General features: G+C 34.1%; 1 protein-coding gene across 1 annotated transcript in view; it reads right to left on the reverse strand.

The window, feature by feature from the left end:
• The window catches only part of LOC129221489 (solute carrier family 35 member B1-like), a 52,625-nt gene extending 44,173 nt beyond the window's left edge, over positions 1 to 8,452 (reverse strand). Inside the window, exon 1 of the mRNA XM_054855971.1 lies at positions 8,004 to 8,452. Within this exon, the coding sequence (XP_054711946.1) occupies positions 8,004 to 8,278 (275 nt within the window). The 5' untranslated portion in view covers positions 8,279 to 8,452. The remainder of the gene's footprint in view (positions 1 to 8,003) is intronic.
• Between the last annotated feature and the right edge of the window lie 5,196 nt (positions 8,453 to 13,648).

Consider the following 13,648-nt stretch of genomic DNA (forward strand, 5'->3'; position numbering starts at 1 on the left):
TGGATTTTGCTCATTTTTTGTTCCAATGGAGTGTTACTACAACAGAAAAAATATACAAAGTTTTGGATTTTTTCAATCATTTGTTTTCGAGTTATAATATTTTAAAGTTTTGACGAAGTTGAAAATTTTTCCTGACACGTTTTCTTTAAACGGCCATAATTAAAAACCTATTTGACTCAAAGAGTTAAAACTGGTAGTGTTTTGTTCTGTATTTAATAAGGTTTTATAAAATATATGACATGACCTAGTTCTACCTTTTTCTTTTTTTTAACATTTTTTTGAAAAAAAAATTTTTAATTTGAAAAACTCAAAAACGAAATTTTAATTTTTTTTGAAAAAAATATATATTATTAAGTCTTATTTTAGCAACATTTATGCAAAATTTCATGATGGCATTATTGTGGTATCATAAGAAAAAAAAATATTTCCTCTTTCAACATCTTTATTCATGTAACAATTCATACTGCTTGATCAGCCGGATCATCCAAAGGGGGTGGAGGGATGGCAAAGAAAGTGCCATTAAGATTTTTAAAAGGATGTTTAAGGGGTATTTTTCTCTGTAAAGAGGTTTCATCCCTGTGGGGTGGGGGGCTGTACAGTATTTGAGGAGGTGTTATTGGCACCCTTGGCTTGAATACCTTTATATATATATATATACATATATTAGAGACGTACCAAGTACTCGGTAACTACTCGGTACTTGGCCTACTCGGCCAATATGCTGAGTACTCGGTACTCGGCCAATACCGAGTAGTTGCAAAAAATTGAATATCTAATTAAATTTACAAAAAAACTCAAGCATGTATAATTTTCTGCAACCATTAACAATTCAAATTTAAATTTTGAGAATAATGAAGTTTGAAATACTTCAATGGAATAAATCTTGTTTCGAATGTCTCGAAAGTTAATAAAACTTTTTTGTTAAAAATTGTGCAAATATGGAATTTTTGCTACAAACTAAAATTAGTTATAAGATATATAAAAATACCTTAGCTTTAAAAATAAAAGGAAATAAAACAATGTTAGAAGCACAGTGCAGGATCGCTGGAGACAGGTGTTTTGGCGTTACGAGGAATTTCTTTTTCAATGTACAAAATGTGAGCTCGTTGATTTAAAAGCATCCAGCAAAAGTCGAATTTTTTGTCGTATGCCTTTACATTCTTTAGTTCACATGTTATGCATTGAAAAGACGATCCTTGTAACACAGAAAAACGTGTCTGCAGTGTTCCTGCATATTTGTTTTTTTGCTTTTAAATATTATTTGTTTAGCGAACTAGACCTATAATGAATAAATTTGTATAATTTGTTTTAATTACAACTTGATAAGTCATACCTTTTATTTATTCATTTTTAATTTAAAAAATATTATTTTTGCAAAATTTTGTAGTTAAATTTCAGCAGGAATTCAGTTTAAAAACTATTATATGGACAAGGAGGTCTATACTACTATTTGTTCATTAAGTTCAAAATTCATCGATGTGTGTCGGTGGTCCTTCTTTCAACATAATTGGTAGTGGGAAACTCGGCCGAGTAGTGAAAGGCCGAGTACTCGGTACTCGGCCAAAGTGCTACTCGGTACGTCTCTAATATATATATATATATATATATATATATATATATATATATATATATATATGCGCAGGTTTTTTTAAATAGCCAAGAATTAAAATTTATTAACTGAAAATATATTAGTCTACTTATCGATGACAAATGGTCCGTAATCGAAAGTGTTGAAATAATTCAGTAAAGCATAGGTCTCCAATCAACTTTTTTCAATCCTATGTTCATGGGCTGATACAGTAGAAGGGCTTGACCATCATGAGTCATGCTTCAGCACCTACATCCCTGCTACACATCCCCTAAGTAGCCACCCCCACTCATCAGCTGCCTGCTGTAACGAATCCTTAGGCTTTCTCCTGGTGTAATATGAAACCCTTCTGTTTTCTCCCACTACAGAGGCATTGAAATCTTCAGTACTTTGTATGTTCTTAGACAGTGCACATTCTAAATTTTACTGCTTGCTTTCTTTGAGAAAATTTTTTCCAAGTTTTATTGTTATTTTAATGTTAAATTTATGCATATTTTTGCTGTTAAGAGCCAACTTTCAGTTGAAAATGGATAAACAATGGAGCATATTTTGCTGCAATCTATTTAAAAAGGAAGGACAATGGGTGAAAAAAGATCTAACCAGGAAACATCACGATCAAGGAAATTCAAAAAAATTCCAAATTGGTGGCATTCGAAAGAGCATTGGAAAACATGTTTATGGCACTGAAACTACGTGCCCTCGTGACCACGTTATCGAAATATGAGGTCTTAAAAATTGCCGAAATTTTTAGTAAAGTCGCCAAATTTAGCGAGTTTTGTTCAGAAATGGAAGGTACGGCGCGATTTCAACATCTGCATCTGACAAGACGTTTCACTTCCATATTTGGTCACCACCAAAGCGCGTGAGAAATAGCGCATTAATTCTTTACTCGGGGTGACTACCATAGCGCGGAGTGTCGTGGCACAGACTGCGGCATTGAAATTTTTAGGGGCTTGTGTTCCGGGATATTAACGTGCAACTGTATAGGGGAAAACGCCACCGCCCGAAATATTTGTTTTATGGAAAAACAATGGAAATATAATGTATATTGACTTCAAATCATATTTTCTTTTGACGAATCCCCTAGACCCCAAGGGGAGTTCCTTCAAACATTTATTTCCAACTACAGAAATGTGAATGTGGGTGTGTCTTTTGTTGCTTTTCGAATAACTAAAAGTAATTTTCTCGAATAATTTAATTTGAACCTCCCCTCTGTAAAATGTTATGGAGAAGGTCAAGATAAAAATGTCTTTTAGCATTTTAGGTAGTAGTAGTAGATGTAAGTAGATTTTTCTTCACTAGTTTTCGTGGTTATTATTATTGGTGAAATATATTTTATTTCTAAACAAGGTTCTCATAAGTATTAATTATTTTTTCTTTTAGGTTCTGTGCAAAGCTAATTTGTACTGATTTTTGACATTTTACTGTAGTAACAAAGCAAATTAAAATATACTGCAGTGAGAGGTTCCCTGAGCTTAAACTTTTGGGAAAGCAAAACTTCTCAATTTACCGAAAGAAAATTCAAATTTTGCCGAGTGATAAAATGCGAGTATGCGCAAATAATAATGTATGAAAAGTGACTTTCGGGAGTTAAAAAATTGTAATTATGTCCTCTAATATGCCGAACTGTCAGACGAACTTTGTGGAATAAGGAAAATTTTTGGGAGGTCACAGTGACCTCCCATCAGTGCGCTCCTAACTGCAGTCAACAAGAACGACCTCCTATTACTGCGACCGATCTGTCATAGGGTTCGAGCACAAAATCTTGTTTAAAATTCCACAGATGTAATGATATTTTAGCATCCAATAGAACGTATTAACTGAATACATTTGAATATACCGTTCAAAGTTTAAACTTTTTTGTTATTCTTAAGACTGTCTGTTAAAAAACTGATGTTTAAAACTTTTATGCTTAAGCGAGTGAAATATTTCCACTGAAAGAGTTTATTCGATGATGAAACTGTTTTGAAAAAAATATGATAACCGTAGAGAAACGGTAAACACACTTTAAAGTCTTTTTTTTTTTTTTAAAGTCGTAAATCTGAATTCTTTAACAGTATCTAAATACGAAGAAAACGACAATTGTAAAGATTTCAAACCATGTTCTCAAATTAAAAAAAAACGATTTCTGTCGGTTATTTCCAGTGTGTTTTTCGTTATGTGTATCGTTTTCAAGTTATGTGTAAGCCCTCTAACAAGTCAAATAATAAAAAAAAACTGTATTAATTTTTATTTTGCTCGTTTTTGAATTCCCTTTTAACGTGAACCACAATTGGTAAAAGTGACTTCAGTATTTTTAAAAATGACTAAATAACATGCAATATGATGTGCATTTACGTTATAGCGACTTTCAGTTGCAGTGACAGACTTTTTCGAACTACAGGGGTTGTTGTAATGAACGTCGACTATAAAATTTTTGATAAGAATCTGTTATGAAGTAATTTCCGACATCGTTAGTTTTGCTGTGCAAATTTTTGACATTTACTATCCGTTGTTTTATTTTTTTTTTAATTGTTATTTTTTTATTTTAAATTAAAAATTAAACATTTTCGCTAGCAGTGGTCAGACAATAAAACTTCATGAATGATAATACTTTTTGAAAAAATAAATAAGAGCTGGGATACTACAATCCATGATCATTTTCTTTCAACATCAAAAACTAGCCATTTTATTTTTAATATGTAAGCTTTAATAAGCATGTTTCTTTTTTTAACTTATTCATATTAATTCTCGTACATAATTATTAATTACTTACAACACATTTCATAACAAGAGTACAAACTTGAATTAGTTAAGTAAAACAGACTTGAAATGCACTTAAATTCTAAAATGCATTATTATCACGATTACAAAGTTAAATCCTACGTTCAATTTCGTTATAAAGTTGTAGCTCCTCTGGATAAAGCTCTCTAGTTTCCGTTTCACAGGTTTCATAGTTACTTTTTAATTTTACACACACAAGTAAAGGGTTAATTCGAAACATCGTTTACGCGCTTTGCAAGATGACCAGAAATGGGAATTAGTCTTGCTAGACGCAGGCAATGAAATCACGTGGTATTTTCCATTTCTTGCCGAGTCTTGAAATTTGGCGAATTTTCGTAAGATTTCGACAGACTTTGACCCCCCATATCTCAAAAACAAAAGGACGAGGGCACACAATATTTGGGTCAAATTTTTTTCTAAAGATACTCTTTCGATTGCGACCATTTTTAACTTTATTCATGATTACTGAACTCGTGATGTTTCCTGGTAAGAACTGCAAATTTGTGGATGACAACACTAACATTATGGCATTGAAGAAGGAATGAAAATTTGTACTGCTTGTCGCATACAATTAAGTAAGCAAAAACATTCTTCAGTTCCTGAAACTGATGATGTTATGAGTGAGTTCAGCAAAGATCCAAAACCAGGCTCTAGTACAGAGGATCCCGAGTTCATGAGCCCTCATAATGGGGATGTACAGTTTGAAAAAATTGTGGGCTATATTGCTTGTGCCTATCACAGCAAATGGTGGATAGGATATGTGATTTCAAAAGATCAGGTAGAAGAAATCCAGGTTTCTTTCCTTCATCCTAGCGACCATCATCATCATTCATTTTATCCAAGAAAAAGCAGACATTTTGACCATTCCTAAAAATTTTGTTCTGTGCAAATTACATCCTGTCACTGCTACAAGCAGAACATGCCAAGTCGCGAAAGAGGAGATGGCAAAAGCAACTGAAATCTTACATAAGAAGAAAGTATATCTATACTAGGACTTACAAATTGAGTTCTATAGTAGTAAAGTGAGTTACACACATCTCAAACTGCTTCTAAATGGGCTTTAAAAAATATTAAATTTTATATTGTAGCAAAATAAAACTTAAATTTGCTTTTAAAATATGGCTAAAAAAGCTTCAGTAACTTTTAAATTGAAGTTTTCAAATTTAAATAAAATTTAGATTTTTTATTCAACATTAAATATTTTTTCACCGAAAAGATTGTTTGAACTTGTTGATATGCTTGCAATACTGCCAAGTACTTGTTTTTCTATGCAATATTCCCGGTTTAAACTTTAACTACTTTTCATTAGAACAAATGTTTTTTACAAATAAAACTAAAGCAACTGTTTGAAAGAGAAATTTTTTTTCCCCATGATATCACAAAAATGCCATCATGAAATTTTGAATTTATGTTGCTTAAAGAAGATTAAGTAACATTTCTTTTTTCCAAGAAAATTAAAAATTTTGATTTTTAATTTTTACAAATTAATTTTTTTTTTAATAAATGATTTTTTTTTTTTTTTTGCAGCTAGGTTTTGTTATATATTTTTAAAATTAGTTCTTTGATAATAGCCTTTTAAAGATTACTAAACGATGTAAAATTTATGATGCTTCCAGAGTTAAAAAAATTTATAACTTTGGAAAGAATTGTTGAAAAAATTTGAAACTTCAGATTTGTCATCATGGAGGTGTGTATCATAGACAGATAAAAAATCATTACATTCTAAAACATTGACCTTAAAAATTTATTTTTCATTGGTTGATTTGACATGGAATAACCCATTAAAGCTCTGTTGAAAGAGGAAAAAAAAATTTCTGCATGATACCAAAAGAATGCCATCTTGAAATTTTGAATAAATGTTGCTAACAAAATGCTAAGTAACATATATTTTTTTCAAGAAAATTAAAAATTTTAATTTTGAATTTTTACAAATTAAAAAAAACTTTATTAAAAAAATTATAAAATTTTTTTTTTAGCAACTGGGCTTTGTTATATATTTTTGAAAACCTCATAAAAGACTGAACAAAACAGCACCAATTGTAGACTTCTAAGTCAAATAGTACTCTAATAATAGCCCTCTTAAGATTTTAATCAATGCAAAATTTCGGATTCCTCCAAAATTTAAAAAATGCATAACTTTGCAAAGAATTGTTGAAAAAATTTGAAACTTCAGTTTTTTTCATCCTGGAGGTAAGTGTAATAAACAGACAAAAAATCATAACAATCCAAAACATTGACTTTCTAAATTTATTTTTTATTGGTTGATTTGATATGGAATGACCCATATTAATGAAAGATTAAAACCTCAGAGAGTATCAAAAAGTTACTTTTCAAAGAATCTTTTCTACCAAAAAAGATTCAAACTAAAAATTGAATTTATACATAATTTTCAAGAATTTCTCAAGTCACGGGTAAATGTCTTAAAACCAAATCAGTCCTACATTAGAAAAAATTTCATGATGAATGTGTCTTCTGATAAACACAATGCTACTTTTAAATAATTTTAGGCATAGCCTTACATTTGAATACACAAAAACATTTTTTAATTTTACTTTGAAATTAATACTTTTACTTCAGAAATTTTTAATTGACAAAAATACAAAAAAAATCACTTTCATAAAACTTTTGAATTGGAAGAAGATTTGATAGTTATGCGTAAAAGTTAAAGCTGTTTCAGAAGTTAAATATGATATTAATTCTACACCTTGGTAGTGTTTCTCATAAGTGGATAAGTATAAGAATCAGGCCTGTCATTTAATGAGTCAAGCGGAGGCAATTACCCTCCTCCCCTTCCTCCAGGCTTTGGGAAATCAAAGTAATAATATGTAGGTCTGGTTTTGTTGTTTATCAGCACAACATACATTCAGAATACACCTTGTACCCCTTTCTTCCATGCTAAAACTTGAAATGCTGGATCTGACAGGAAATTTTAATTTTGATCAGCACCATGTAGAAATCGTATTTTAAAAGCATATTTCAAAATTAAATACATTACAACATAACTTAATATCAAATGAATAATCTCAGAAAAACTAAAGTTAATGTGAAAATGGTTCTGAATTTGAACTGTATACATTCTGGCAACATATGGGATAGCAGATTTTGCATCATAATTTTATAATGAAATAGGTAGAAAAATCAACTGATTAACTTTACCAACAACAAACTAATGAAAATTCAATCTTATGTTAATCAGTTCCCAATTATTACTGAAATAATGCTATATTTGAAAATGCAAAACTGGGACTACTATCCAACACACTGCCTATTTTCATGTCAGTTCTTTTAATCAATGAAAACACATTGGCAATTTTTAAAAAAATATATTATAAAATCGGAAGGTAAAAAGGAAATAAAAAGAAAATCTTTGAATTTTATAACTAAGTGATGTTGTTAAAATAAAATAAGAAGTTGAAAAGATGGGAATTTTATCGGAAATTATACACGTTGCATATATTTCTCCTGTCTTTGAAGAAATTTACACAAAAATTGACTCTCAACTTCAATTTTCAGCTTTTAAAACTTAAAACTGTAATCTTAAAATAATGTAAACAAACCGCCAATGTAGTCAATCAAGACATGTCGATTGTTCATTGGTCAGAATGTTTGAAGTGGGAAACAGAAGTCAACGGACAAGATGAACTCTACTTACATTTTTTCTTGGAGAATTCCAAAATAGAAATAACACACAAAAATCCCCACAGCACAAACAGCTATTTTCTTATTAGCAGTCATTTCTTGTCGACTTGTTAAAAAGTTAACATTTCCCGTCGTCACCTGCGAATTTTTCGACCCTGTAGGGAGGTCATCGCGCACGGTGACGATGCAATCGTTTTTCATAGTATCGTCTGCTCCAGAGCCCGCTGCCACCATCGCGCGAAAAATACGGCGTTTCGTATGAACATTTTCGACCAAAGGCAGGATCATAGCTCGTATGCACACTGGCGGTGCGATTTTGTTTGCCAATGAGCGAAGGAAAAGTTATGGCGACTTTCGTTCGGCTTGATCAAATAAAAACTGACAGCCTGAATTTCAGCTTTCACTTTATAGAGACAGAATCATATTCCAATTTAATGTGAGTTAAAATGTCGCAAAAATGGCAAACGAAAGTGATAAAATTCTAATATCCAACTTTTGACAATACTTTGAATTTCGACAACTTGAATTCAAATTATGTTTTCCGCAATCACGAATTGCAATAGGAATGAGTAATCTACTCGTTGGGTTTCTTGTTTCTACAACTGGCTCTTGCTGTCGTCAACAGCAAATGAAATGAATGCAGGGGCTGGTGCTATATGTTGTGTGCTGAATGCAGTTTTCGTCTGCAGGAAAAAAGAGAAAAAATTTACTTGAATTCATTTTCGATGAATTTAGATCACATTAATCGCAATCAAGATTGAGATGAGAACATTAAAATAATAATAAAAATAATAATAATAATAACAAAAAAAAAATCTCAAAAGGAATTATATAGATTGAGAACAACAACACCGGGACTCAAACTGTATTGTTCTTGGATTTGTGCACCTTCGGATTTTTTTTTGTGCCCTCAAATCTGTGCGCATTCTCAGGGCCCGATTAAGCCAAAGTGGTGCCCAGGTCCAGGTAAAATTTGGTGCCCCTCTTGCAAAATAATCGGTACATTTCCGAATTTATAGTTCCAAAAAAAGTGCAGAAAGAACAAAATTTACCCTATTTTTGTGCCCCTAAAATTGTGGTGCCCAGGTCCATGGACCCGCTGGACCATGCATTAATCATCAGGCCCTGCGCATTCTGTGTCCCCCCATTTTTTTTTTTTTTTTTTTTTTTTTTTTGCTTCCTCCCCTGACGGAACTTTTCTTTTTCAGTTATTTTATTTGCGCCTTCGAAAGTGCGTGCTTTTGTTTATTATTATTTATTTTATTTTATGCGCCCTCAAACCTTATAGCACCTTTCTTTTTTTGTGTGTGTGCCCTCGAACCTGTGCGTCTTCTGTTTATCTCTAACCCCCCCCCCCCCTTTTTTTTTTGCTCGCTCCCTTTTTGAACTTTTTTTTTTCCATCTTATTTGCGCCCTCGAACGTGCATGCTTTCGTTTTTTTTTTTTTTTTTTTTTTTTTTTTTTTTTTTTTTTGCCCCTTCGACTCTGTGCACTTTCGTTTCATTAAGCCCTCTAGCAGGTGTTATACAACTTTTTTTGTGCAATCACGATTGCTAATTGTTTTCACTTGACCGTCCTTGACGTACCGGTTCCTTTTTCAACCTCACCGTCCTCCGCGGGCGCGGTTCCTCCGGTCCTGGAGCACTGTCTCCCGGAATCCGCTTCTCCTGGTCGGTGGCGTCCATGTCCTACACACGCACGCTCACACACACACACACACCTTTACACACATACACGTCAACGATCATTCACATAGGTCTACGTACACACACGAATCTACACGCACACAACTATAAATACGTATAACCGTCCAAGAGGAGGGGCAGGCTTGGGGGAACAGGAACCGTTTCCAGAAACAATAATTTCAATGAGTAGGGTCCTGTCGCAGCTCTTGCGCCCTCGAACCTGTGCGCTTTTTTTTTTTTTTTTTTTTGGAGCAATCACGATTGCTTATTGTTCTCACTTGACTGTTTTGATGTGCTATCATTTTATTTTCCCGCCAGCACCCTCTGCAGCATCACCGTCGACCGGCTCCTCACGATGCTGCTCCTATAGAGAAAACCGTCTTCAGGTTGCATCCATATCCTACACACGCGCGCATACATACACAACTACACACACACACACACGCATACACAGCACACGTACACACACATACACACACACAAACACATACAAACACGCATACATACATACAGACACCTACACACACACACAAACACATACACTCAACTACTCACACATTCATGCCTGCACACAGACACAAACACATATGCCTACACACACACACATACCCCATCCCCACGCTCACAAACACTCATACACACAGCTACCCACACACTCATGCCTGCTCACAGACACAAACACAAACACACATTCCCCCACACACAAACACACACACTCGTGATTGCGAAAAACATAATTCGATTTCCAGATGTCAAAATTCAAATTTTTTTTTTTTTTTTTTTTTTTTTGAGCAATCACGATTGCTTATGGTTCTCATTTGACCGTTTTTGGTGTCCGTGCCTTTTTCAGCTTGGACCAGAAGCCTTTGCAGCACAACCACCCACCGTTCTCTGCAAGCGGCGTGGCGCGGCGCGTCTGCTCCGGTCCTGAGCTATCCGCTTCTCCTAGTCGGAAGCATCCATGTCCTACACACACGCACACTCACACACACGCCTACGTGCATACGCACAGGTCTACGCACACACACAAGCCTACACACTTACACACACAACCATGCACACGTAACCACACAGGAGGAGAGGCAGGCTCGGGGGGGGGGGGCAGGAGCTGTTTCTAGAAACAATAACTCCAATGGGTAGGGTACTGTCTCAGTTCGTGATTGCGAAAAACATAATTTGAATTCAAAATTTCAGAATTCAAATTAATTTTCTTTTGAGCAATCACGATTGCTTATTGCTTTCATTTGACTGTTTTGATGTCCTATCATTTTATTTTCTCAGCGCCACCCTCCGCAGCATCACCGTCGACCGGCTCCTCACGATACTGCTCCTATAGCGAAACACACACCCGCATACATACATACATAACTACACACACACAGACAGACAAACACATACACTTACACACACATACATAAACATATACACACACAAATACATACACACACGCATACATACAGACACCTACACATACACACACCCATAACACATACAACTACCCACACATTCATGCCTGCACACAGACACAAACACATATGCCTACACACACACATACACATACCGCCCCCCACACACACATTCATGCACACAACTACTCACACACTTATATGCCTGCACACAGACACAAACACACATGCCTACACACACATGCACATACCCCTACACACAAACACACATACCCCCACACACAAACACACACGCCTACATACACACATTCGTGATTGCGAAAAACATAATTTGAATTCAAGATAACAAATTTCAAATTAATGTATTTTTTTCGTTTTGCGCCTTTGAACATAACCATCTACGTTTTTTCCCCCCTCCCTTAAACCTGGGCTTTTCCAGTTTTTCTTTGCGCCCTCGAGTCTGTGCACCTTTGTTTGTTTTTATTTTATATAAATTGACTTTATTTGCGTCCTTGAATGTGTTTGCGCGCTCTCGTTTTTCTTTCTTTCTTTTTTTCTTCGCCTTCGAACCCTTGTACTTACGGTTTTTTTTATTATTGCACTCTAAAACCTGTGCATTTTTTTTTTTTTTTGCGCCCTTTTGGAGTCAAGGTTGACGACCCTTTGGAGGAATCCAATCCGCCCCTGAATGAATACTGGAGAAATATCTTCCATCGGCAAACATACACTGATTTCGAAAAACCTTTACAGCTCTTTACAGCAATATACAGTCTACGCCGCAGTTCAGAGAGGGTTTCTCGGTCCACGCATGCGCGACGCCTTTGTAATGGGGTCGTTTCCAAAATTTTAAAAATATTTTTTTCTGAAAGAACATGCTTAAAACCATTGGATCCAACCATTTTTTAAGTAATTTGTTAAAGTTTAATATTTTAAAAAAATTACTTAAATCGGTGCGCTTTTATTGTTTACATACCGATGACATCACAATTGATGAAATGCCATTCTGTGTTGCCATTCACAGAGCAAAATATTTAATTCACATCTTTACTCACGTGTATTGGCAACGATATGGTTGATAGCAAGCGTAGAGCGCAATTTTAATTCGCTTCTTGATTATCATAACGTGGAAACGGGGTAGAAAGATGAGCCAAAGAGCATCATTTTGTGGGCCCATGTTATTATTTTTGCTTATTCTATAAATTTCAGTGACTAAAAGTTGTACTTTTGACTGAAGGAAACAACCCCATTGTAAGCATTCCATCTCAAATCAACCAAAAAAAAAAAAATCTCAGTCAGACAATTTCAGTTTTCATGAAATTTTCAGATATCTTACCCTTTGATATTTTTAACTTATACCAAAAAAAAAACTATCACTCATAATTGATGAGAAATTAATTTTTGTAACTCGTTAAAAAGTTTTTTTGAGCAATCACGATTGCTTATTGTTCTCACTTGACGGTTTTGATGTCTTATGATTTTATTTTCCCCCCACCTCCCTCTGCAGCACCACCGTCGACCGGCCGGCCCCTCCCGATGCTGCTCCTCTAGCAAAAACCGTCTTCAGGTTGTGTCTATATCCTACACGCACACGCATACATACACACACATGCCCACACACTCATGTCTGCCCACAGACACAAACACTCACGCCTACATACATATATAATGCACACACACACACACATATCCACAAACTCATAACTCATGCCTGCACACAGACACAAACACACACGCCTACATACACAAACTCGTGATTGCGAAAAACATAATTTGAATTCAAGATGTCAAATTTCAAATTAATTTTTTTTTAACATGTTGGCAGTGCTTTAAAATGTTATTACACAAGTTCTATGGAAGCTACAGAGGTGTAAAATACATTTTAAAGAAAATCAAATGCACTTTGATTTGATATGTAATTTTAAAAAGTTCGAAATAAAAAAATTCACAAAATTGAAAATTGTAGTTTTTTTAAGAAACTGTCTTTTAAAAATTTTGGGAGAAGTATATGGTTTGCAATGCTTTTTGATGAATACATACACATTCGATACATTTCAGAGTGGGACCATGCAGATGGGATTACTGCAGTTACAGCAAATAATGTAGGTTGTAGGAAAATAATTGCAATTTTTGCTGAAATTTTGCTTAAAACATTGTAATTTAAATTTATGAGAGCTACAGAGTAGTGTATGTAATACAGCTCATTTAAAAGGATATTGCATTTTAAGATGAAGATTAGTTTCACAAAATTTAAAATTCAACTATGTTTGAGATAGTGTAATTTGAATATTTTGATAAAAATACATAATATTTAATGTATTTAAAAAGATACATCTAAAAAGTGTCAGAGTGATACCATGAAAGGATCGATAGTTACAGCAAATAATGTAGGACACTTTATTGACTCAACTAGTGGTACCCGCACGGCTTTGCACGTAATAGAAAAATTAAAAGGTCTTTTAGTTCGCCTGTATATTTACAAATAATGTATGCTGAATTTTCTCGCCAATTGGCTTGTATCCATGTTACAGTTCCACGTTATGATGATTTCGTATCTCGCCAATTGACTT

The sequence above is a fragment of the Uloborus diversus genome, chromosome 4, assembly GCF_026930045.1.
Source record: "Uloborus diversus isolate 005 chromosome 4, Udiv.v.3.1, whole genome shotgun sequence".
Taxonomy (NCBI): Eukaryota; Metazoa; Arthropoda; class Arachnida; order Araneae; family Uloboridae; genus Uloborus; species Uloborus diversus.